This window comes from Thalassophryne amazonica, chromosome 2, assembly GCF_902500255.1.
Source record: "Thalassophryne amazonica chromosome 2, fThaAma1.1, whole genome shotgun sequence".
In the NCBI taxonomy this organism is placed as follows: domain Eukaryota; kingdom Metazoa; phylum Chordata; class Actinopteri; order Batrachoidiformes; family Batrachoididae; genus Thalassophryne; species Thalassophryne amazonica.
The window spans coordinates 112,276,894-112,303,393 of NC_047104.1; the positions used below are offsets into that span (position 1 = coordinate 112,276,894).

Below are 26,500 nucleotides of genomic sequence, written 5' to 3' on the forward strand. Positions count from 1 at the left end.
TAACAGTTGGATATATTGGTGAGTCTTAGACTACGGGCACTTATTATGTCCTTTGATCATATTGTATGAAAAACAGCAAAAGGGAAATTTCACACTTTTATAGTTATCTTTACAATTAAAGTGTGTTAAGAAATTTGTTCTAGTAGTCTATGATGACTTTTTCACCTTTTTTCCAGCATCATTATATGCAAATATTGCCGTTTTGTGCTTGTCCCACACCCAGACTTTTGATCTTCAATGATAAAAATGAATGGTAAACATTTTTTCTAATGTTTTAAAATATCTCTGAATAAAATATCAGTAAAATAATCAAAACATTATTGGGGTATTCAATGTCATACAACTGTTGTGATTTTTTTTAAACAAAATGTAGTTGTCCCACACTATTGCTGTAATTTCCACCACAACACTGTAATGTCCCTTTAAACAGTTTGTATGAAAGATTGTTTGGGTAGATTCTATGGAGATAAACAGTGACATCAGAGCACATGTATATAGCACCAAATCACAACAAACAGTTGCCCCAAGGCACTTTATATTCTAAGGCAATGGTGTGGTGGAAATTACATTTACAAGGCCAATAGTGCCCGTAGTTAAAGAATCACCCATAACTGCTGTTAGAATGCCTGGAACCAGCCACTGCGTGTGACGGTGTATTAGAGTTGACCATTCACACTACACCTTGAGAGCAGAGCACAGCTGTGAGCGTGCACAGTCCATTGCACATGACTCACTACACTCAACCATCCAGGACTGAGTACAGCAGCTGGAGGCCAGAGTGAAGTGGGAACCAAATCACTAATCAGAAGAAACAAGTCAGAAGCAAATGATTTCTGAAATATGGTGAAACACACATTTGCCTTTATTTAAAAAACACTGAATTGAAGAGTCCCCGAGTTGCTGGGTGTGTCCACATCCCCGTCCAGCAGGTGGTAATATAACAAATAGCCTGCAAGTCACATGTAGTACACGGTGAAGAAGAAACACCGGTTTTTCCGTTTTCATGCCGTGACGTAACTTCCTTTCTGTAGCGGTAGCCGGGAAGCGAACACGCTTTCGTATTTGTGGTTGAAGTGAGTGGCATTTAAATCACTAAGCAACATAATTCACTAGAAAGATAAAATCGATACTCAGCGGACACTGCATATAAAAGGCCCCGGTGGTTCATAAACTATGAAACGCAGTGTTTTGTGGGTTTAATTAGCTCTAAAGGCGACAACGTTAGTAGTACCTAACGCAGCTAATGTTAGCTGTACAGAACTATACACATGTAATCTATAGCATTAAATTCAACGTTTTTTCTCCCATTTTAATTGAGGTTAAAAATGACTCAAAATCTGTAGAAACGACTAAAATCCGTTTTTGTTTGATCTTCGAAAGGTTCTACATATGTATGTATATCACTGTCATAAAGAGTAACAGCTTTTGTCTTTACAGACTTTTTTCTTTTTCACATTTTCAGTGATAGGAGGGGCACAATGCCACGGCCAATAAAATACTGAGATTATTTGCAACGCGCATAGTAACCAGCGAGCCGCTGTAACGCTCATTTCCTACTTGACGTCCATCGCTCTCGCAGATCGTTCTGCCACGGTTTTTTCAACTTTATATACGAAAAGCATTTGACTCTGTGCCGAGTGACAGATTAATTTACAAATTGCGAAAGTACGGTATAGAAGGAAGACTTTGTAATTGGATAGAAATTTTCTTAAGTGACAGGGAACAGAGAGTTTGTATGAATGGTGTGAAGTCCTCTTGGATGAAGGTCACCAGTGGTGTCCCCCAGGGATCGGTCATAGGGCCGATATTCTTGCTTTTTATTAATGATTTGCCATGTACAATAAAGTCAAATTGTAAAATCGTCGCCGATGACACAAAGGTGTAGCACCCCATCCTTTCTTTAGCTGATGGGGAAGACCTCCAGTCAGACATAGATAGTCTCATGGCTTGGTCTGAAGAATGTCTGCTTGGGTTTAATGAAGGAAAATGCAAAGTTCTCCACATTGGTAGAAAAAATCCATGTTACGATTATTTTATTCTTCTTTGTCTTTCAGCTGTTCCCGTTAGGGGTCGCCACAGCAGATCAATCGTTTCCATCTCACCCTTTCTCTGTCACACCAACCACCTGCATGTCCTCTCTCAGCACATCCATGAACCTCCTCTTTGGTCTCCCTCTTCTCCTCCTGCCTGGTGGCTCCATCCTCAGCATCCTTCTCCCTATATACCCTGGGTCCCTCCTCTGTACATGTCCAAACCATCTCAATCTCGCCTCTCTGACTTTGTCTCCAAACCGTCCCACCTGAGCTGTCCCTCTGATATGTTCATTCCTAATCTTGTCCATTCTTGTCACTCCCAAAGAGAATCTCAACATCTTCAGCTCTGCCACCTCCAGCTCTGCCTCCTGTCTTTTTGTTAGTGCCACTGTCTCTAAACCATACAACATAGCTGGTCTCACTACTGTTTTGTAAACTTTCCCCTTCACTCTTGCTGATATTCTTCGGTCACAAATCACTCCTGCCACCTTTCTCCACCCTGCCTGCACTCTCTTCTTCACGTCTCTACCACACTCTCCATTACTTTGAACAGTTGACCCCAAATATTTAAACTCATCTACTTTCACCACTTCTACTCCTTGTAACTGCACTATTCCACTGGGCTCCCTCTCATTCACACACATGTACTCAGTCTTGCTTCTACTGACTTTCATTCCCCTTCTCTCCAAAGCATATCTCCACTTCTCCAGACTAGACTCAACTTGCTCTCTGCTCTCACTACAGATCACAATGTCATCTGCAAACATCATAGTTCATGGGGACTCCTGTCTGATCTCATCTGTCAACCTGTCTGTTGTTGCAACCACTGCAAACAAGAAAGGACTCAGAGCTGTAATCCCACCTCCACCTTGAATGAGTCTGTCATTCCGACTGCGCATCTCACCGCTGTCACACTATTCTTGTACATGCCCTGCACTACCCTAACATACTTCTCTGCCACTCCAGACTTCCTCATACAATGCCACAACTCTTCTCTTGGCACCCTATCGTAAGCTTTTTCTAAGTCCACAAACACACAATGTAACTCTTTCTGTCCTTCTCTGTACTTTTCCAACAGTATTCTCAGAGCAAACATTGCATCTGTAGTGCTCTTTATTGGCATGAAACCATATTGCTGCTCACAGATCTTCACCTGTTTTCTAAGCCTAGCTTCTACTACTCTTTCCCATAACTTCATGCTGTGGCTGATCAGCTTTATGCCTCTGTAGTTACTGCAGCTCTGCACATCACCCTTGTTCTTGAAAATAGGAACCAGCACACTTCATCTCCACTCCTCAGACATCCTCTCACTTTCCAAGATTTTATTAAACAATCTGGTTAGAAACTCTACTGCCATCTCTCCTAGACATTTCCATGCCTCCATTGGAATGTCATCTGGACCAACGGCCTTTCCACTCTTCATCCTCTTCATAGCAGCCCTCACTTCTTCCTTGCTAATCTCTTTTACTTCCTGATTTACTCTCACCACATCATCCAGCCTTTTCTCTCGCTCATTTTCTTTATTCATCAACTCTTCAAAATATTCCCTCCACCTTCTCAGCACACACTCCTCACTTGTCAGCACATTACCATGTGCATCTTTTACCACCCTAACCTGCTGCACATCCTTTCCAGCTCTGTCCCTTTGTCTGGCCAATCGGTCCTTTTCTCCTTCCTTACTATTCAACTTCTTGTACAGCTCGCAATATGCCTTTTCCTTTGCTTTTGCCACTTCTCTTCTCGCCTTACGCCGCATCTCCTTGTACTCCTGTCTACTTTCTTCATCTCTCCGACTATCCCAAAACTTTTTCGCCAACCTATTTCTCCTTATGCTTTCCTGGACCTCTTCATTCCACCACCAAGTCTCCTTGTCTTCCTTCCACTGTCCAGATGTCATACCCAGTACTGCCCTAGCTGTCTTCCTCACCACATCTGCAGTACTTTTCCAGTTGTCCAAAATTGCTTCCCCTCCAACTAGTGCTTCTCTCACCTGCTCGCTAAATTTCACACAACAGTTTTCCTCCTTCAGCTTCCACCATCTGATCCTTTGTTCAGCTCTCACTCTCTTCTTCTTCTTTACCTCTAAAGTCATCCTACAAACAACCATCCTATGCTGTCTAGTGACACTCTCTCCTGCTACCACCTTACAGTCTGTGATTTCTTTTAGCTTGCATCTCCTATAAAGAATGTAGTCCACCTGTGTGCACCTTCCTCCACTCTTATATGTTACCCTGTGCTCCTCCCTTTTCTTAAAGTAGGTATTCACCACGGCCATTTCCATCCTTTTTGCAAAATCAACTACCATCTGTCCTTCCCCATTCCTATCCTTGATACCAAATCTACCCATTACTTCCTCATCACCTCTGTTCCCTTCACCAACATGCCCATTGAAGTCTGCTCCTATCACCACTCTTTCATGCTTGGGCACACTCTCCACCACCTCATCTAACACACTCCAGAAATCTTCTTTCTCCTTCATCTCACAACCTACCTGTGGGGCATATGCACTGATGATATTTATCATCACCCCTTCAATTTCCAACTTCACACTCATCACCCTGTCAGACACTCGCTTAACCTCCAACACACTTTTAACATACTCTTCCTTTAAAATGACCCCAACACCATTTCTCTTCCTGCCCTCACCATGGCACAACTTGTACCCACCGCCGATGCTCCTGCTCTTACTTCCCTTCCACTTGGTCTCTTGCACACACAATATGTCTATCTTTCTCCTCTCCATTATATCAGCCAGCTCTCTCCCTTTACCAGTCATACTACCAACATTCAAAGTCCCCACTCTCATTTCCACCCTTCTAGTTTTCTTCTTCTCCCGCTGTTCATGGCAACGTTTTCCTCCTCTTCTTCATCGTCTTCGCCCAGCAGTAGCCCAATTTCCACCGGCACTCTGTTGGGCAATAGCACCGGTGGCGGACGTTGTTAACCCGGGCCGCGACCGATCCGGTATGGGAATTCGATTCTGAGTCTGCATAGTTGGGTTGGCTTATGTTACGCCGGATGCCCTTCCTGATGCAACCCTCCTCATTTATCCGGGCTTGGGACCGGCACTCAGAATGTACTGGCTGCACACCCCATGTGGCTGAGTTTACGATTATTTTATGAATGATGAAAAACAGTTAGCGGTTTCAGAAGAAAGAGACCTAGGAGTGTTGATTTCTAAGGACCTATCCTTTTCCTTCCACATTGCTCTTTCGGCTGCAAAGGCCAATAGAATTCTTGGGATGATAAAAAGGGCCTTTTTGTTTATTGACAAAGACTCCGTTCTACTTTTATACAAAACGTTTGTTCGTCCTCACCTTGAATATTGTGTGCAGGCATGGTCACCATATTTGCAGAAAGACAAAAATATTTTAAAGTACAGAGAAGGGCCACTAAGTTGGTTCCAGAATTTAAAAATTTGCCTTATGAGGATAGGCTCTTGCAACTGGGTCTCACAAGTCTTGAAGACAGACGAACCCGAGGTGATTTGATTGAAATATATAAAATTATGCATGGCTTTGAGAATGTCGACCCCACTGTATTTTTTGAAATGAGAAGGTATACTGGCCTTAGAGGCCATGAATTGTGCTTGGAAGTTAACAGATCTAGATTGAATGTGAGAAAAATTTTCTTTAGTAACCGAGCAGTAAAGATGTGGAACAGTTGCCACCTGAAGTGGTCTTATCCTCGAGTATAGATATTTTTAAAGCAAATTATGATTTGTATTACAGTATAATGAATGCCAGAAGATTTTAAAATTGTTAATAGCTATTTTTATTGTTATGTTATGATGTGTTATTTCCTCCTCTATTTTAACCGCGATTTTAACATCCACACAGATGCTGAGAATGACAGCCTTAACACTGCATTTAATCTATTATTAGACTCAATTGGCTTTGCTCAAAATGTAAATGAGTCCACCCATCACTTTAATCATATCTTAGATCTTGTTATGACTTATGGTATGGAAATTGAAGACTTAACAGTATTCCCTGAAAACTCCCTTCTGTCTGATCATTTCTTAATAACATTTACATTTACTCTGATGGACTACCCAGCAGTGGGGAATAAGTTTCATTACACTAGAAGTCTTTCAGAAAGCGCTGTAACTAGGTTTAAGGATATGATTCCTTCTTTATGTTCTCTAATGCCATATACCAACACAGTGCAGAGTAGCTACCTAAACTCTGTAAGTGAGATAGAGTATCTCGTCAATAGTTTTACATCCTCATTGAAGACAACTTTGGATGCTGTAGCTCCTCTGAAAAAGAGAGCTTTAAATCAGAAGTGCCTGACTCCGTGGTATAACTCACAAACTCATAGCTTAAAGCAGATAACCCGTAAGTTGGAGAGGAAATGGCGTCTCACTAATTTAGAAGATCTTCACTTAGCCTGGAAAAAGAGTCTGTTGCTCTATAAAAAAGCCCTCCGTAAAGCTAGGACATCTTACTACTCATCACTAATTGAAGAAAATAAGAACAACCCCAGGTTTCTTTTCAGCACTGTAGCCAGGCTGACAAAGAGTCAGAGCTCTATTGAGCCAAGTATTCCTTTAACTTTAACTAGTAATGACTTCATGACTTTCTTTGCTAATAAAATTTTAACTATTAGAGAAAAAATTACTCATAACCATCCCAAAGACGTATCGTTATCTTTGGCTGCTTTCAGTGATGCCGGTATTTGGTTAGACTCTTTCTCTCCGATTGTTCTGTCTGAGTTATTTTCATTAGTTACTTCCTCCAAACCATCAACATGTCTATTAGACCCCATTCCTACCAGGCTGCTCAAGGAAGCCCTACCATTAATTAATGCTTCGATCTTAAGTAGGCAGGGTAGTTGTAAAACAGCTAACTGATCATCTGCAGAGGAATGGTCTATTTGAAGAGTTTCAATCAGGTTTTAGAATTCATCATAGTACAGAAACAGCATTAGTGAAGGTTACAAATGATCTACTTATGGCCTCAGACAGTGGACTCATCTATGTGCTTGTTCTGTTAGACCTCAGTGCTGCTTTTGATACTGTTGACCATAAAATTTTATTACAGAGATTAGAGCATGCCATAGGTATTAAAGGCACTACGCTGCGGTGGTTTGAATCATATTTATTTAATAGATTACAATTTGTTCATGTAAATGGGGAATCTTCTTCACAGACTAAGGTTAATTATGGAGTTCCACAAGGTTCTGTGCTAGGACCAATTTTATTCACTTTATACATGTTTCCCTTAGGCAGTATTATTAGACGGCATTGCTTAAATTTTCATTGTTACGCAGATGATACCCAGCTTTATCTATCCATGAAGCCAGAGGACACACACCAATTAGCTAAACTGCAGGATTGTCTTACAGACATAAAGACATGGATGACCTCTAATTTCCTGCTTTTAAACTCAGATAAAACTGAAGTTATTGTACTTGGCCCCACAAATCTTAGAAACATGGTGTCTAACCAGATCCTTACTCTGGATGGCATTACCCTGACCTCTAGTAATACTGTGAGAAATCTTGGAGTCATTTTTGATCAGGATATGTCATTCAGTGCGCATATTAAACAAATATGTAGGACTGCTTTTTTGCATTTGCGCAATATCTCTAAAATTAGAAAGGTCTTGTCTCAGAGTGATGCTGAAAAACTAATTCATGCATTTATTTCCTCTGGGCTGGACTATTCTAATTCATTATTATCAGGTTGTCCTAAAAGTTCCCTGAAAAGCCTTCAGTTAATTCAAAATGCTGCAGCTAGAGTGCTAGCAGGGACTAGAAGGAGAGAGCATATCTCACCCATATTGGCCTCTCTTCATTGGCTTCCTGTTAATTCTAGAATCGAATTTAAAATTCTTCTTCTTACTTATAAGGTTTTGAATAATCAGGTCCCATCTTATCTTAGGGACCTCTTAGTACCATATCACCCCAATAGAGCGCTTCGCTCTCAGACTGCAGGCTTACTTGTAGTTCCTATAGGGTTTGTAAGAGTAGAATGGGAGGCAGAGCCTTCAGCTTTCAGGCTCCTCTCCTGTGGAACCAGCTCCCAATTCAGATCAGGGAGACAGACACCCTCTCTACTTTTAAGATTAGGCTTAAAACTTTCCTTTTTGCTAAAGCTTATAGTTAGGGCTGGATCAGGTGACCCTGAGCCATCCCTTAGTTATGCTGCTATAGACTTAGACTGCTGGGGGGTTCCCATGATGCACTGAGTGTTTCTTTCTCTTTTTGCTCTGTATGCACCACTCTGCATTTAATCATTAGTGATTGATCTCTGCTCCCCTCCACAGCATGTCTTTTTCCTGGTTCTCTCCCTCAGTCCCAGCAGAAGACTGCCCCTCCCTGAGCCTGGTTCTGCTGGAGGTTTCTTCCTGTTAAACGGGAGTTTTTCCTTCCCACTGTTGCCAAGTGTTTGCTCACAGGGGGTCGTTTTGACCGTTGGGGTTTTTCCGTAATTATTGTATGGCCTTGCCTTACAATATAAAGCGCCTTGGGGCAACTGTTTGTTGTGATTTGGCGCTATATAAATAAAATTGATTGATTGATTGTTATTGTGTCGTTATATACAATCATGTATACAAATATTTTACACAATAAAATTAATTATGAATTATAATTATTACACCAGTTTTCACAGAGAATGCCACAATCATGTGTTGAAGTTGGCTGTACCAACCATGATAAGTTAAAAGATCAGTAAGTGCGTTTTTTTTTTTTTTTTTCGAGCTCCCAAAGCACCACATTCTGCTTCTCTCTTCATTCTGCTCGGCTCGCAGGAACGCATTCTGACTTCAGCTGTGAGTTCTCCGCATTCAGGCATTCCAACTCTTCCATTTTAGGACACCTGTTCCATGTCAATGTAATCATGTGACATTGGACAAGGCAAGTCCTCATGGTCACTCAGCTCAGCTGGAGGCAGGAACTCTCTGGGTGAGGTTACTGCTGTAGCAGGTTCACCAAGAAAGGTAGCTGCAGGAGGTGAGCTGAAATGAAGCTTCGACTTTGTCCTCATTGGCCTGGGGCATGGCTGGTCGAGACGCTTCACATTTCTGCTTTGGCTGCGGCTGTAGCGTTCCACACACGATCATGGTATTCACTGTGAAAACTGGTGTATATTAAGTAGAAAATTAATGTGGGAGAACAATGACAGTGCAATGGACGTCATTTAGGAAATGAACGCGACAGCGGTTGTTTTCAGCGGCTTGCTATGTTACTATGTGTGTTGCTATGTGCACGCACATCAGAGACCTGGATGTCCGACTGTACCTACGCCGTTTGGCATGACCAAATCAGCAGGCCTTTGTGAATAAACAGCGGTAAAGACGACTATATCAACAATGGTTGTGAGTGCGCGTACAGTTTGTTTTCAGCGGTGACCCAAAATGGCGGCTGTAACTACGCGGAAGTGATGTAGGCCTGACTGTACCTATAAGCCTTTTCACACTCTGGGAATGCGCATGCGCAACCAGGTTGGTTCAAAGATCGAGAGGTGTAAAAGCATAAACAGCCACTTGGTCGGTCAGTAACAGGGTCAGTCAATCAACTGTCTAAATCCATAATAAACATAATTTTACAGATGAGTATAAGAAGGAGTGAAAATGCAGCTGTTTTACCAAACCATTACAATATACATATTATAAATAATTACCTTTGAGATTAGAGAAAATTTCTCTGTGCTTCCGGAGCGATTAGAGATGGTTTTATCAGCTAATCTCTGAGAGCAAATGATTAATCCGCTACGAAATAATTATTTTATATAACGCAGCAACCAGTGGGTCATGTTGGCCCAGCGAATTGTGCAGCAGTGCGCGGGTCATAGAGTCATGCCGCTCTTATCATCCAGCCAGCCGGACACGAGTTCGGATATCGGGTCGGGGAATGATTTGCCGTCGTTATCTTTTAAAAGGGCAACGTAATCTGTCACCTTGATCTGTTGTGATACAAATTAGTGCATTTTATCCCACCTGTGTTCATTGATCCAAATCACAGGCACATGTGCCTATAAACCTAATAAATGACACACACAACATGTGGGGAAATGGACCAGGCAGTTACTTCATGATTATTTACTAGAGACACCATTCAGCTGCCATTCACCAACCAGATCCATGATTAATTTCATTTTGTTCTTCACAAATAATTTATTTCACACAGTCAGAAATACAAACGTAGTGCACAAGATTTATAGAGCTCCGCAAAGCGAAACAGTAATCAGTTGATTCTATGTTTACCAATAGACACTGCCTGGGTCGGCAGTGGGTCGAGTTGGCAAAACCTGAATTTTCAGTTCATGTGCAGCATAAGCTTCAGTTTGTGTTGTGAAAGTGTAGGAACACGGACCCACAACAGGGGGCGCAATGAACGGACAATGGAGAAGGTAAATAACAAGATTTACTTCTGTGAAACAAGCACAATTAATATAACAAACACAATTTGGGGTCGAATCCGCTGGTGTCGTGTGGGCCGGCTCGAAGGTAGGAGACGTCCGTCTCAGTCGAACCGGAACCACCCAGATCTCCTCTGCCACCGAACCCTGGAAATACTGGAACCGCCAAGTCCCGAATTCCCAGGTGGCCACTGCCTCCGCTCGTCGGATCCGGTACTGCTGGCAGGAGAGAGCAACAACACACAGGCGTGGATGACCGCACCCAGTAACGGAGAGGGGAGAAGCCGCCTCCACCTCTTGTCAAAGAACAGCAGGAAGGTGAGTACTTATCCAAACAATGAAGCTATCTGTAGTCACCAGTCCTGAAAAGGTTGAACAGGTTTAGCTGGTTATGCAATATATAAATGCAGAGAATACTACCTTAGTCTTAGGCGATATCTCGGCACTGAGGTGGAGACGCCGTCCTCCTGATATACCTCTGTGCTGAGTGGAACAGCTGTGTCTGGTGATGGGTGGCAGCTGTCACCCAGGCTACTCCCATGATGCGGCAGCGCCCTCTGGTGCCTGGAGCCCGCACTCCAGGCAGGGCGCCCTCTGGTGGTGGTGGGCCAGCAGTACCTCCTCTTCAGCGGCCCACACAACAGGACCCCCCCCTCAACGGGCGCCTCCTGGCGCACGACCGGGCTTGTCCGGATGGCGACGGTAGAAGTCGGCCAGGAGGGCCGGGTCCAGGATGAAACCCTTCTTCACCCAGGAGCGCTCCTCGGGTCCGTACCCCTCCCAGTCCACCAGATACTGAAAACCCCGGCCCATCCGACGGACATCAAGGAGCCGGCGGACAGTCCAAGCCGGCGCTCCATCAATGATCCGGGCAGGAGGCGGCGCCGGACCCGGGGTGCAGAGGGGTGAGGTGTGAAGGGGCTTAATCCGGGAAACATGAAAAACTGGATGTATCCGCAGTGAGGCCGGAAGCTGGAGCCTCACTGCGGCGGGGTTGACGACCTTGAGGATCTTATACGGTCCGATGTACCGTTCCTGGAGTTTTGGTGAGTCGACCTGTAGAGGAATGTCCTTGGTGGACAACCAGACCTCCTGCCCAGGACGATACTTGGGGGCCGGGGCTCGCCGCCGGTCTGCACGTTTCTTCGCCCTCGTCCGGGCCTGCAACAAGGCAGAGCGGGCGGCACGCCACACCCGACGGCACTTCCGTAGGTGGGCCTGGACCGAGGGCACACCGACCTCTCCCTCAACCACCGGAAACAAGGGGGGCTGATACCCCAAGCACACCTCAAACGGGGAGAGGCCGGTGACTGATGACACTTGGCTGTTGTGGGCGTACTCGATCCAGGCCAGGTGGGTACTCCAGGCCGTCGGGTGCGCGGCTGTCACACAGCGAAGTGTCTGCTCCAGTTCTTGATTCGCCCGCTCTGCCTGTCCGTTGGTCTGGGGGTGGTACCCAGACGAGAGGCTGACCGTGGCCCCCAGTTCCCGGCAGAAGCTCCTCCAGACGTGTGAGGTGAACTGGGGACCGCGATCGGAGACGATGTCTGATGGTATGCCATGCAGACGGACGACGTGGTGGACCAGGAGGTCCGCTGTCTCCTGGGCCGTAGGGAGCTTCGGGAGGGCCACGAAGTGGGCCGCCTTGGAGAAACGGTCCACTATCGTGAAGATGACGGTGTTTCCCTGGGACGGCGGGAGACCCGTGACGAAGTCCAGGCCGATGTGGGACCAGGGGCGATGAGGCACGGGCAGTGGCTGTAGCTGCCCTGAGGTCTTCCTGTGGTCGGCCTTGCCCCTGGCGCAGGTGGTACAGGCCTGGACGTAGTCCCGGACGTCGGCCTCCAGGGATGCCCACCAGAAGCGTTGCCGGATGACTGCCACGGTCCTTCGCACCCCTGGGTGACAGGAGAGCTTAGAACCGTGACAGAAGTCCAGGACTGCAGCCCTAGCCTCTGGTGGGACGTATAGTCTGTTTTTTGGTCCGTGTCCGGGACACGGGTCAGGGCCTCCCGGACGGTCTTCTCCACGTCCCAGGTGAGGGCGGCCACGATAGCGGACTCCGGGATGATGGGATCCGGGGGATCCGACGGTTCCGTTTTGACCTCATCTTCGTGCACCCGGGACAATGCATCCGATCTCTGATTCTTGGTCCCGGGACGGTAGGTAATCCGGAAGTCAAAACGGCCAAAGAACAGTGACCAGCGGGCTTGCCTGGGGTTCAGCCGCTTGGCGGTCCTGATATACTCCAGGTTCCGATGGTCAGTGAAAACCGTGAATGGCACGGCTGTTCCCTCCAACAGATGTCTCCACTCTTCGAGGGCCTCTTTCACAGCAAGGAGTTCCCGATTGCCGACGTCATAGTTCCGTTCAGCGGGGGTCAACCTGCAAGAAAAATAGGCACACGGGTGAAGGACCTTATCGGTCTTCCCGCTCTGGGAGAGCACCGCTCCTATCCCTGAGTCCGAGGCATCCACTTCAACCACTAACTGGCGGCTAGGATCGGGCTGCACCAGAACTGGTGCAGATGAGAAGCGCCGTTTCAACTCCTTGAACGCGGCCTCTCACCGATCCGACCAGGTGAAGGGAACTTTTGGAGAGGTCAGGGCTGTCAGGGGGCTAACTACCTGACTATAGCCCTTGATGAACCTCCTGTAGAAATTAGCAAAACCGAGGAACTGTTGCAGCTTCCTACGGCTTGTAGGTTGGGGCCAATCTCTCACCGCCGCAACCTTGGCCGGATCCGGGGCGACGGAGTTAGAGGCGATTATAAACCCCAGGAAGGACAAAGAAGTGCGGTGGAACTCACACTTCTCGCCCTTCACAAACAGGCGGTTCTCCAACAACCGCTGCAGAACCTGACGGACATGCCGAACATGAGTCTCAGGATCCGGGGAAAAGATGAGTATATCGTCCAGATACACGAAGACGAACCGGTGCAGGAAGTCCCGCAGGACATCGTTTACCAACGCTTGGAAGGTCGCGGGAGCGTTAGTGAGACCGAACGGCATGACCAGGTACTCAAAATGGCCCAACGGGGTGTTAAATGCCGTCTTCCATTCGTCTCCCTTCCGGATCCGAACCAAATGATACGCATTCCTAAGATCAAGTTTGGTGAAGATATTGGCTCCATGCAAGGGGGTGAACACCGAATCCAACAGGGGCAACGGGTATCGATTGCGAACCGTGATTTCGTTCAACCCCCTATAGTCAATGCATGGACGAAGCCCGCCATCCTTTTTACCCACAAAAAAGAAACCAGCACCCATCGGAGAGGTGGAATTCCGGATCAACCCGGCAGCTAATGAGTCCCGGATGTAGGTCTCCATTGATTCACGCTCCGGCCGTGAGAGGTTGTACAGCCTACTGGACGGAAACTCACTGCCTGGAACCAAATCAATGGCACAATCGTACGGGCGGTGGGGAGGAAGCGTGAGAGCCAGATCCTTGCTGAACACGTCAGCGAGGTCATGGTACTCCGCTGGCACCGCCTTCAGATTGGGCGGGACTCGGACCTCCTCCTTAGCTTGGGAGCCGGGAGGAACCGAGGAACCTAGACACTCCCGATGGCAGGTCTCGCTCCACTGAACCACTACCCCGGACGGCCAATCGATCCGGGGGTTGTGCTTTAGCATCCATGGAAACCCCAAAACCACACGGGAGGTGGTCTGAGTCACGAAGAACTCGATCACCTCCCGGTGGTTACCTGACACCACCAGAGTTACTGGAGGTGTCTTATGTGTGATTGGTGGGAGTAGGGAGCCATCTAGCGCCCGAACCTGCACAGGCGAGGTAAGAGCCACCAGAGGGAGCCCTATCTCCCTGGCCCATCTACTGTCAAGCAGATTCCCCTCAGAGCCCGTGTCCACCAGTGCTGGGGCCTTCAGGGTTGAATCCTCATAAAGGATCGTGACTGGGAGTCGTGTAGCAATGTGGGTGTGTCCCACGTGAATGTTTTGGCCCACCCCTGGCCCAGTCTCTAGGGGCGGGCGTTGGAGTTTAACCGCTCGGGGCAGTCGTTTGCGAGATGCTCACTCGAGCCACAAACATAACAAGCTCCGTGTGGGCCCGCCTCCTTTGTGCTCCAGGTGCCCTAAATGTTGCCCTGCTCGTGTCCATAGCTTCGTCAGCAGGGGGAGCCATAGGCGCACGGAGCGCAGAGACAGAGGAGCGTGGGGAGGGCGGAGCTCGATCGGACCCGGAAGGGAGAGGGACGACGCGTGCCTGGCCACGCCCTTCGCCTCGTTCCCGACGGCGTTCTAACCGGTTGTCGAGTCGTATGACTAGATCGATGAGCCCATCTAAATCCCGCGGTTCGTCCTTAGCCACCAGGTGCTCTTTTAGGACCAGAGACAGTCCGTTTACAAAGGCAGCGCGGAGGGCAGTGCTATTCCAGCCGGATCTCGCCGCTGCGATGCGGAAGGCGACTGCATAGGCAGCTGCGCTCCGACGCCCCTGTCGTATGGACAGTAGTGCGGTTGAAGCGGACTCTCCTCTGTTGGGATGATCGAACACCGTTCTGAGCTCCCGTACAAACCCATCGTATGTATGAAGGAGCCGTGAGTTCTGCTCCCAGAGCGCTGTAGCCCAAGCGCGTGCCTCCCCGCGAAGCAGATTTATCACATAAGCTACTTTGCTAGCATCAGTCGCGTACATCACGGGACGCTGAGCGAAGACGAGCGAACACTGCATAAGAAAGTCCACGCACGTCTCCACACAGCCTCCGTACGGTTCTGGAGGGCTTATGTATGCTTCAGGGGACGGAGGGAGGGACCGTTGAACGACCAGTGGAACGTCACTTTCGCGCGCAGGGTCCTCGGGAGGGAGAGCCGCAGCGGCGCCCGAAGGGCGTGCCTCCACTTGTGCGGCGAGAGCCTCCACCCTGCGGTTTAGGAGAACGTGCTGCTCGGTCATTAAATCGATCCGAGAGGTGAAAGCGGTGAGGATCCGCTGCAACTCACCGATTACCCCTCCCGAAGCCTCCGCCGCGCCTTGGCCTTCCATTGGCCGTTCAACAGCCGGTTGACGCCCCTCGGGATCCATGACGCTGGCCGAGATATCCTGTTGTGAAAGTGTAGGAACACGGACCCACAACAGGGGGCGCAATGAACGGACAATGGAGAAGGTAAATAACAAGATTTACTTCTGTGAAACAAGCACAATTAATATAACAAACACAATTTGGGGTCGAATCCGCTGGTGTCGTGTGGGCAGGCTCGAAGGTAGGAGACGTCCGTCTCAGTCGAACCGGAACCACCCAGATCTCCTCTGCCACCGAACCCTGGAAATACTGGAACCGCCAAGTCCCGAATTCCCAGGTGGCCACTGCCTCCGCTCGTCGGATCCGGTACTGCTGGCAGGAGAGAGCAACAACACACAGGCGTGGATGACCGCACCCAGTAACGGAGAGGGGAGAAGCCGCCTCCACCTCTTGTCAAAGAACAGCAGGAAGGTGAGTACTTATCCAAACAATGAAGCTATCTGTAGTCACCAGTCCTGAAAAGGTTGAACAGGTTTAGCTGGTTATGCAATATATAAATGCAGAGAATACTACCTTAGTCTTAGGCGATATCTCGGCACTGAGGTGGAGACGCCGTCCTCCTGATATACCTCTGTGCTGAGTGGAACAGCTGTGTCTGGTGATGGGTGGCAGCTGTCACCCAGGCTACTCCCATGATGCGGCAGCGCCCTCTGGTGCCTGGAGCCCGCACTCCAGGCAGGGCGCCCTCTGGTGGTGGTGGGCCAGCAGTACCTCCTCTTCAGCGGCCCACACAACAGTTTGTCTTCCTTGGACACCAATACCACGTTTTCACAAAAAATCTTTCAAGGAATCAACATTCCAATGGGAAAAATAATAAAGTCTCTGTCATTCTCAGTGCCCACACGGTCACTCATGATGCCTCGAGACTGCAGTTTACACCTCTTGCTCCTTGACCTCGTCAGACCCGGAAGAGCGCGAGAGTGTGAAAAGGCTTATATTCATTGATATGTAGTTCAAGTTTGTGGCCATGTGTTGGACAAAGTAAATAAACATCAGACCTTTGTAACACTTGCCAGTCTTTCTGCAGTGGCATGCCACATTTGTTGCAGGCAGTCTATTCATTTTTGAAGTTAATTGAAATGTCGCAAAATGCCCCTATTTTGCAGTGTTTTTTTAAAGATCCAGAATTCAATCAAATTTTCTCTGTGCCTTTTATACAATGTATATTTATTTGTTTTAAATAGCTTCTACATATCTTCACTTAATATAATGAAGGCAAAGCCTTTGACTGAGGGCATTTTTATCTGTCGAAAATTGTTGAAGCTCTTTGATTTCAAATACTGTAAAAATTGAAGATTCAATTGGGCAATATTATTTTAATTTTCTTCAGGGGTTGATTTCATTAAAAAAGTGATGTTTACACAACCAAAGATATTCTCCTAACTTATGTGGAACTGACAACATGTATATGATTGCAAATATAAATATACTGAGAGATATTTAATGGCTATCTTAAAACAACATTTTAATTCAATGAAACTAGATACTTATGCTTTGTACAATGTAGAAATATTAGTTACAGGACCTGTAGTTATAAATAAGCAACAAATTATTAACAGATCACAGTATTTATATATGTAAAATGTTCATTATAGTACCCGCCATTATGAATAATCAACAAATTACTAACAGTTCATACTATATAAATGTATGTGTGTGTGTGTGTGTGTATATATATATATATATATATATATATATATATATATATATATATATATATATATATATATATATATATATACGAGGTCTATTAGAAAAGTATCCGACCTTATTTTTTTTTTCAAAAACCATATGGATTTGAATCGTGTGATTACATCAGACATGCTTGAACCCTCGTGGGCATGCAAGAGTTTTTTCACGCCTGTCGGTTACGTCATTCGCTTGTGGGCAGTCTTTGAGTGAGTAGTCGCCCACCCTCTCGTCGATTTTTTTCATTGTTTAGGAATGGCTCAGAGACTGCTGCTTTGTTTGATCAAAATTTTTTCAAAACTGTAAGGCACAACTGAGTGGACACCATTCGATAAATTCAGCTGGTTTTCGGTAAAAATTTTAACGGCTGATGAGAGATTTTGGTCTGGTAGTGTCGCCGTAAGGACGGCCCACGGCGCCTGACAGCGATCTGCGCTTCGAGGCAGCAGCGTCTCGCCGTTTCAAGTTGAAAACTTCCACATTTCAGGCTCTGTTGACCCAGTAAGTCATCAGAGAACAGAGAGCTTTCAGAAGAAGTTGGCATGAGGAGTTTATTCAGACATTCCATTGTTAACGGACATTTTGTAATGAAAGAACGTGCGGGCAGAGTCACATGTCGGGCCGGACCTGACCGCGGGGGGTCGCGACAGGAATAACACCTCCGTTGGAAACCTTAACGGGCAAGTTGGAACATGCCCAAGCTGTTAAACAGTTTCTCAGTTACTCACTTGTTGAAAGCCATCAAAAGCCGCCTGAATTTCACAAATGGTTTTCAACACGGAGGTGTTTTTCCTGTCGCGGTGCACACGGATTCGCCGAGTCGTCACGGAAACGACTCGGCGAATTTGCGCGCACGTCTTTCATTAAAAAATGTCCTTAAACAGTGGAATGTCTGCATAAAGTCCGCATGCCGGCCTCTTCTGAATCTTCTCTGTTCTCTCACGACATCCTGGGTGAATTAAGCCTTAAATTAGGATGTTTTCAGGTCGAAACAGGCCGACGACGGCGCCTGGAAGTGCTGCACGACGTCCCGCTCCATGGGAAGTCCTTACACCGACAGAAACACCCCATAATCTCTCATCAGCCGTTAAACTTTTCACCGAAAACCAGCTTAATTTCTTGAATAGTGTCCACTCGGATATTCCTCACAGGTCCATAAAAATTTTTGATAAAGCAACGCGCGCCGTCTCGAGCAGCGTGTGAAACAAAGGAATTCAGCCGAGAGGGCGGGACCACATCTCACTCAAGGCCTGCCCACAGGGAAATGACGTCACCGACACGTGTGATAAAACTCACGCATGCGCACGAGGGCTCAAGCATGATTGGTGTAATCGCACGTCATTCAAATCCATATAGTTAAAAAAAAAATAAAAGGGTCGGTTTATTATCTAATAGACCTCGTGTATATATATATATAATTTGATTATTTTTTTCAAGATCTGTAATCAATGTGACAAAAATATATATTATTTATGCCTAATTCACAAATTTGATTATAAATGACCACGGAGCACTTTTTAAGAAGCTGATCCATTCCATAGATTTCATCTGCTTCAATTACTTTTGCGACTATCTGAAGAATACAGGATTACTGCACAGGGTATAAGTCCATTACCTATTTTTTCTCTTTTATTTTATTTTGTGGACGTTAGCCTCCTGACTTACACTCCAGTCCAGCTGGTGGTGGTAATGCTCTGTATAAGGTGGTTGCCAACCACCATTAAACATGAAGAGGAAGAAGAAAGTATTATTTTCCAAACTACTTTGTTGATCGAAGCTATACAGTTAAATGGACTGTATTTATATGGCGCTTTTCCATCTGCATCAGACAAAGCGCTTTACAGTAATGCCTCTCATTCACCCCGATGTGAGGGTGCTGCCATACAAGGTACTCACTACACACCGGAAGCAAGTAGGGGATTAAGGAGGCTGGCATTTGAACCCAGGATCCTCTAGTCTCAAGCCCAATGCTTTGACCACTAGACCATCACCTCCCCAGTTATGGTGGTAATGTGGCTTGCTCAGTGTATTCCTACGCCAGCCTTTTGCTGGTGTCTGGTGTGACGACACAACGCCGTTTCTACGCGTTTGTGGGAAAAAGTTCTCCCATCATGGACCTCAGTCCCTCCCATCATGCTTGTTGTGTACTTCCTGTTTGGACTTTCTGTTTGCGGTGACGAAAGTGTACTTCCGGTTTGCAGTCATGGCGGAAACTGACTTGGATGGGTCTACGAACTCACTCACGCTCGTCTGCTATCATCCTCACTGCACTCGGCGGCTCTGTCGCTCAGTATTAATAGCTTACATTATTCACATGGTCTGCTAAGTTAATTATTTACGAGTCATAGGCGATAGCTTCTTCTTTATCTTTTGTTATTCTCAAACTCAGTTGTGGAGTGGCATCCCTAATCTCATATGTGTACAATGACAAAGTTTCTATTCTGTATCGTTGTTAGCACCATTATTCAATGCCGTTTTTCATCATAAGCTTGATTGCACTACCAAGTTTCACCAGGATCATGTAAAAACTAATCCTGTTGACAGAAAATCACCAACAAAAAACAAAGTGCCAGTGGGTGGGGACCCAAGACTCATCCAGCTATGTGTCTGTACCTTTGCCAGTTTGTGTGTGTGTGTGTTGTACCTGTCTGCACAGGCTCTTAGGTCAAAGTCGGTTAACCGATAGCTTCATCATTTGATGCCAAAACAGAAAAAAGGGTCGGTCATTGTGGGCCTACCACACTTGTACAACCACAAGTTCGGGAAGACTACGTGAAGCCTCCAGATATAACATCTTTATGTTGATACACAAATTTTCGTTCACAATATTATATGTGGGTTTAACAAAATGTTGCTAAATGTGACTATAACTGTTCCTACCAAATTGAAATTTTGAATGAAGATCTAAGGCCTGTTGTGTTGTACACTATACCCTAATAATATTACTGAGCCTGGGTTTTTAAAGGAAAATACAAAATGCAGAGTAGATGCTTTAGATGCAGTTACAACAAAGTTTGCTAAAGGTTCTCCTGTATCTGCTTGAGTGCTGAAATGCTGTACAAGTGATTTAGGCTGAGTCTCAATTCTACCCCTTGGCTCTTCCCCTTACCCCTTCCCCTCCGTTTTGCGTGGGCACTAGAGACAGAGGGGTGTCTCAATTCTCTTTTACAACCCCTGGCAAAAATTATGGAATCACCGGCCTCGGAGGATGTTCATTCAGTTGTTTAATTTTGTAGAAAAAAAGCAGATCACAGACATGACACAAAACTAAAGTCATTTCAAATGGCAACTTTCTGGCTTTAAGAAACACTATAAAAAATAAAGAAAAATAATTGTGGCAGTCAGTAACGGTTACTTTTTTAGACCAAGCAGAGGGAAAAAAATATGGAATCACTCTATTCTGAGGAATAAATTATGGAATCACCCTATAAATTTTCATCCCCAAAACTAACACCTGCATCAAATCAGATCTGCTCGTTAGTCTGCATCTAAAAAGGAGTGATCACACCTTGGAGAGCTGTTGCACCAAGTGGACTGACATGAATCATGGCTCCAACACGAGAGATGTCAGTTGAAACAAAGGAGAGGATTATCAAACTCTTAAAAGAGGGTAAGTCATCATGCAATGTTGCAAAAGATGTTGGTTGTTCACAGTCAGCTGTGTCTAAACTCTGGACCAAATACAAACAACATGGGAAGATTGTTAAAGGCAAACATACTGGTAGACCAAGGAAGACATCAAAGCGTCAAAACAGAAAACTTAAAGCAATATGTCTCAAAAATCGAAAATGCACAACAAAACAAATGAGGAACGAGTGGGAGGAAACTGGAGTCAACGTCTGTGACCGAACTGTAAGAAACCGCCTAAAGGAAATGGGATTTACTTACAGAAAAGCTAAACGAAAGCCATCATTAACACTTAAACAGAAAAAAACAAGGTTACAATGGGCTAAGGAAAAGCAATCGTGGACTGTGGATGACTGGATGAAAGTCATATTCAGTGATGAATCTCGAATCTGCATTGGGCAAGGTGATGATGCTGGAACTTTTGTTTGGTGCCGTTCCAATGAGATTTATAAAGATGACTGCCTGAAGAGAACATGTAAATTTCCACAGTCATTGATGATATGGGGCTGCATGTCAGGTAAAGGCACTGGGGAGATGGCTGTCATTACATCATCAATAAATGCACAAGTTTACGTTGATATTTTGGACACTTTTCTTATCCCATCAATTGAAAGGATGTTTGGGGATGATGAAATCATTTTTCAGGATGATAATGCATCTTGCCATAGAGCAAAAACTGAAAACTTTCCTTGCAAAAAGACACATAGGGTCAATGTCATGGCCTGCAAATAGTCCGGATCTTAATCCAATTGAAAATCTTTGGTGGAAGTTGAAGAAAATGGTCCATGACAAGGCTCCAACCTGCAAAGCTGATCTGGCAACAGCAATCAGAGAAAGTTGGAGCCAGATTGATGAAGAGTACTGTTTGTCACTCATTAAGTCCATGCCTCAGAGACTGCAAGCTGTTATAAAAGCCAGAGGTGGTGCAACAAAATACTAGTGATGTGTTGGAGCGTTCTTTTGTTTTTCATGATTCCATAATTTTTTCCTCAGAATTGAGTGATTCCATATTTTTTCCCTCTGCTTGGTCTAAAAAAGTAACCGTTACTGACTGCCACAATTTTTTTTTCTTGATTTCTTATAGTGTTTCTTAAAGCCAGAAAGTTGCCATTTGAAATGACTTTAGTAGTTTTGTGTCATGTCTGTGATCTGCTTTTTTTCTACAAAATTAAACTGAATGAACATCCTCCGAGGTCGGTGATTCCATAATTTTTGCCAGGGGTTGTAGTAGCGAAACGGAGGGGTAGGTGGAGGGCTACAAACCCCTCCATTTGGAGGGGTAGGAGGAGCTTACTGCTGTCTCCAAAAAAACAAACATGGCGCCGAAAGAGCCGCACAAATGAAGCGGCTTTCATTACAAATTACGCTGTTTAGAAAGTTATAACTTGCCAAAAAACTTTACAGACAGTTGTCTATGACAGCAACGTGTATGCTTCTGGATGCATGTTGCGTATGTTGTCGTTCTGAAGAATATTGTAACGTCGCTCGTGCGCTGAGGCGTTATAATGCAGATACACACGAACGCTACGATAAGCCACTTTTATAACTCACAATGGAGAAAATCATTATAAAGGATAAGCACGTTAATTTGTATGTTCGTAAATCTTTGTATAATATCAACCCCTGCTGTTGGATTTCAAGGTCTGTAACACTTGTGTGTATTTAGTAAACAAACAGGGAGCCCTGAACACACTCAACTCCTAATAAGCTTTCAGGCAGAAAATGAGAAGTTTCGTCAATGGAAATAAGTTGGAAAATATATACAGACGCACATGTATATGTGTAACACATAACCTGACGTCCTAATAGACTGCTATTGTTTGTCAAGGAAATTTCTAAAGGAAAAAGGGCTGGATGTAAAAAATGGGAGAATTTGAAAAAGAAATATTAACCGAACTACAAGTAGATGCAACCCAAAACATACATACAGGTGCTGGTCATATAATTAGAATATCATGAAAAAGTTGATTTATTTCAGTAATTCCATTCAAAAAGTGAAACTTGTATAATGTATACATTCATTGCACACACAGACTGATATATTTCGTGTTTATTTATTTTAAATAAATAAACTGTTTTCCTGTTTTATCATTAGTATTTTATATGATTGTGTGTCATTTTTATTTTACTTCTTTTACTTATTTATGTTTTAAAATTTTTTATTGTGTTTTAATCTTATTTCATTTTATTCTGCTTTTAAACGATGTTTGTGAAGCGCCTTGATGCGATTGGTCATGATTTGGCGCTATATAAATTATTATCATAAATTATTTTAATTACTAATTCATTAATTACTAATCAATCAATTAATGATTAATCAAAGAATATTAATTATTATTGATTAATTACTAGTATCATTAACATTAATCAATTACTAATCAATTGATTATTAATACTATTAATTATTATTGTTATTATAAATTACAAATTAATTAAATTAATTAACATGACATGATTGCAATGCGTCAGAGAAATCTGCGACTTCTATTTCTTTGCATTTACGCAGAAAGGCGAGAAAATAAGAGCAAACAGGCTACTGCAACAAGTTGCATTTCGGTTGCCATGTTAAGAAACAGTGAAGACGGCAGTTTGACACCGGCAGTTTTTTTTTTCTCCTTTTTATTTTATTTATTTATTCAGTGTTTTACCAGGTAAGTCAATTGAGAACACTTTCTCATTTACAATGACGACCTGGACAAGAGGCAACACAACGGAGGCGGAGGGGTGTCTCAATTCATAGGGCTAGAGGCATACCCCTTCACCTTACCCCTTGTTTTAAAGGGGTAGGGGTAGGGCCAAGGGGAAGGGGAAGGAGTACAAAAGAGAATTGAGATTGGGGGTTAGTGTTTAATATTAATCTGTTCATGTAAACATTAATTTTACATGAATGTTTTATTTCTTGTATATTAATGCAGTTTTACATTTTCAGAATTAGACTTTGAAACATGTCTTGCCACTTTTAATTTTTTGAGTTGTCTGTATAATTTGTGTGATCACATGGTGGACCTTCACAATCCTCTTTGCAGGATGCGTTACGTTGCTGCTTATTTGCTGGCTGCACTGGGTGGGAATGAATGCCCTGAGCCCAAAGATATCAAGAAAATCCTGGACAGTGTTGGCATTGATGCTGATGACACACGCTTAAACAAGGTGCAAAGATGTTTGTTTGTGCAGTTGTGTTTTTGTGTGTTATTACTGTAATTTCTGAGCTTTGCAGCTATAGCTTTGCAATAGGAGAATATGTTCTTTTCTCCAATAGGTCATCGATGAGCTCAAGGGAAAGAATGTGAATGAGGTGATCACCCAAGGTCAGTCTGCCATTTTTCGTAGCTAATTTGGGAAGCTAAGTTAGGTGTTTAGACCCATATCGAGTCCTGCTAAAAAGTGCATGTCCCTTAAAGTGTTGCCCTATGCTTAAGGCAGTCCCAGAAAAGATGTTCATTTTCACTACTGAAGATTAAATAACTGCAAAAACATTTTGGATTGCTTGCTTTATGGCAGCACAATCTTTTAAAAATACATTCCATCATCATCATCATGAGTGAAATGTTTTCACCAGAAATTATATGCTGAATCACATCTTGTATGTTTTCAGCATCATAATTCACCATAAAGGAAACGGGACAGTTGCCATAAATTGATTCCTTGAAATGAATATTGTCGTAAGTGACTTGATGTGCTGGAGTATTTAATAGAACAGAATAAAAAGATTTCTCTTCTGACAGGTCAAAAGCCCTATTTAGTAGGGCTGCCACAAATGACTATTTTGATAGTCGACTAGTCAACGATTATTTTTGCGACGAGTCGGATTATACTTAATTTGCAAACACATAATGTGTTCACAAATATGAATGACCAGACGTGTATTGCCGCTACAAGCCCCAAAAAACTTTTACCAAAATCTGCTCTCGGCCTGAGTGGAAAGAACCATTTACATGCATCATTGCGTTGTACTGGCTGTCACTGTTGGTTCTTTTCACTGGAACTGAAGGCAGATTTTTAAAATAGTTTTAGTTTTTTGGGACTTGTAGCAGCTGGTTATGTTCATTTTTATTTATGAACACATTATGTAGCCCATTGACTTTTCTAACTGGAACGTTAAAACACATGCAACATGTCCTTTAAATAAAAGAAACGACTCATCGACTACTAAATTAGTTGTCGATGGTTTCAGTAGTCGACGTAGTTGTGACAGCCCTACTATTTAGACAGGATTACGTAGTTTAATATTGGGAGGCCAAGTAGTGTAATTTTACAACAAGAGGTCTAATATTTATTAGACTGTGGATATCGTTACTGTAACCCAGTGTTCGTGGGTTATTATGGCGGTGACGTGACATCCTGACCCTCACCCTAACCTTCTAATGTATCCTGAAAGTGGCATATAAATAGTTTTTTCTATCTTCCAGCAGCACCTCTGCAGGAACACACATAAAGAGGAAACTAGCAGGCATCTGAATGATTTTATCACCTAATTATCAACTTGATTATTCAAAAACTACTTTATAGTTTATGAATGTGCAAAATCATTAGACTGATCATTTTTGATCCACTTGAATCTTAAGAAGACCGACTGTTCAGTGTGTCTTTAAGTATTTGAGGTGAATGGGTTTCAGATTCACTCAGTCAGTATTGAAATAAAATGTGCTGATGTCAGGTTTATTTGTGACCTTTCTGAACTGTTGGTATCACACTGTATCTAGCACTTTTTCTGGTCAAACCACTGTCCCTCACATTCACCCATTCACACACCGATGTCAGGGTGCTGCCAGCACCCGAGGCACACTACACTCCAGGAACAACTTGGGGACTGTGTAATTTGCCCAAAGGCCCTGGATGGGGATTTGAACAGAGGATTCCTTATCACAAGCCCACCGCTTTAACCACTTGGTCATCGCCTACCTAAATAAAAATAGTTATAGCTTTGGTTCAACAAGATGTGGTTGGGTTTTGGTGGTGGGGGCCACTCTGTTCTGGAAGCAACACAGAATGTGGCCTTGTAATAGGCTTTTTTCTGCGAGGTTTACATTTTTCACATTAAAGGGAACCATTTGTCACAGTTATTGTACCAAACCTAATTAACAAACATTTCATTAACGGTCGCACTTAGTTCAGGTGCACATGCAAAAGTGGCATAAGCAGATATAGAATTTTTGTCATTGGGAGAACATTTAAGCATGAAGTCTATAAAATATTCTCACATCACTGTCCTGTTTCTGACCTCTATGCAGTATCTGTTAACACGTGCACTCTGCCAATTTCCTTCTCCTCAGGTTACGGTAAGCTGGCTAGCATGCCAGCAGGTGGTGCTGTAGCTGTTGCCAGTTCTGCAGCTGCAGGCTCAGGAGGAGCCTCAGCTCCTGCTGCAGGTGAGCTTTTCACTTTAGCACCTTATTAGTCAGCATGAGTGACACCTGGAACACTGTGCCTTTGCCTTCACCTTGGAGCCTGATGAATAACCAGGGTTCATTAGAACAAACATTGCAATGGAAGTTCCAGCGGTGGAGTTTTGATGGTGATGAAAACTGTCTTGTGACGCCATTTGTGTTTCCTGTTGTGCTGAGTGTAATCTCATCAGCTGACGTGCTTCTTCTTTTACAGCTGAGGAGAAGAAGGTAGAGAGGGAAGAGTCTGAGGATTCAGATGACTACGATGGATTCAGCCTGTTTGACTAAATCTGGTCACAGAATGAATAAATCTTTTATTTACAAAAACACTCCAGATGTCTTTTTAACTGCAGAA

The 26,500-nt window shown here is 44.3% G+C and overlaps 1 protein-coding gene across 1 annotated transcript; it reads left to right on the forward strand.

Annotated features, from left to right (window-relative positions):
* The first annotated feature begins 974 nt into the window (after positions 1 to 974).
* Positions 975 to 26,472, forward strand: LOC117529241 (60S acidic ribosomal protein P2-like). The gene is made up of 5 exons (XM_034191969.1): positions 975 to 1,073; positions 23,785 to 23,908; positions 24,018 to 24,066; positions 26,032 to 26,127; positions 26,360 to 26,472. The coding sequence occupies exons 2-5, from the start codon at positions 23,786 to 23,788 to the stop codon at positions 26,431 to 26,433; spliced, it is 342 nt and encodes a 113-aa protein (XP_034047860.1). The 5' UTR covers positions 975 to 1,073; position 23,785; the 3' UTR covers positions 26,434 to 26,472.
* Positions 26,473 to 26,500: the final 28 nt, after the last annotated feature.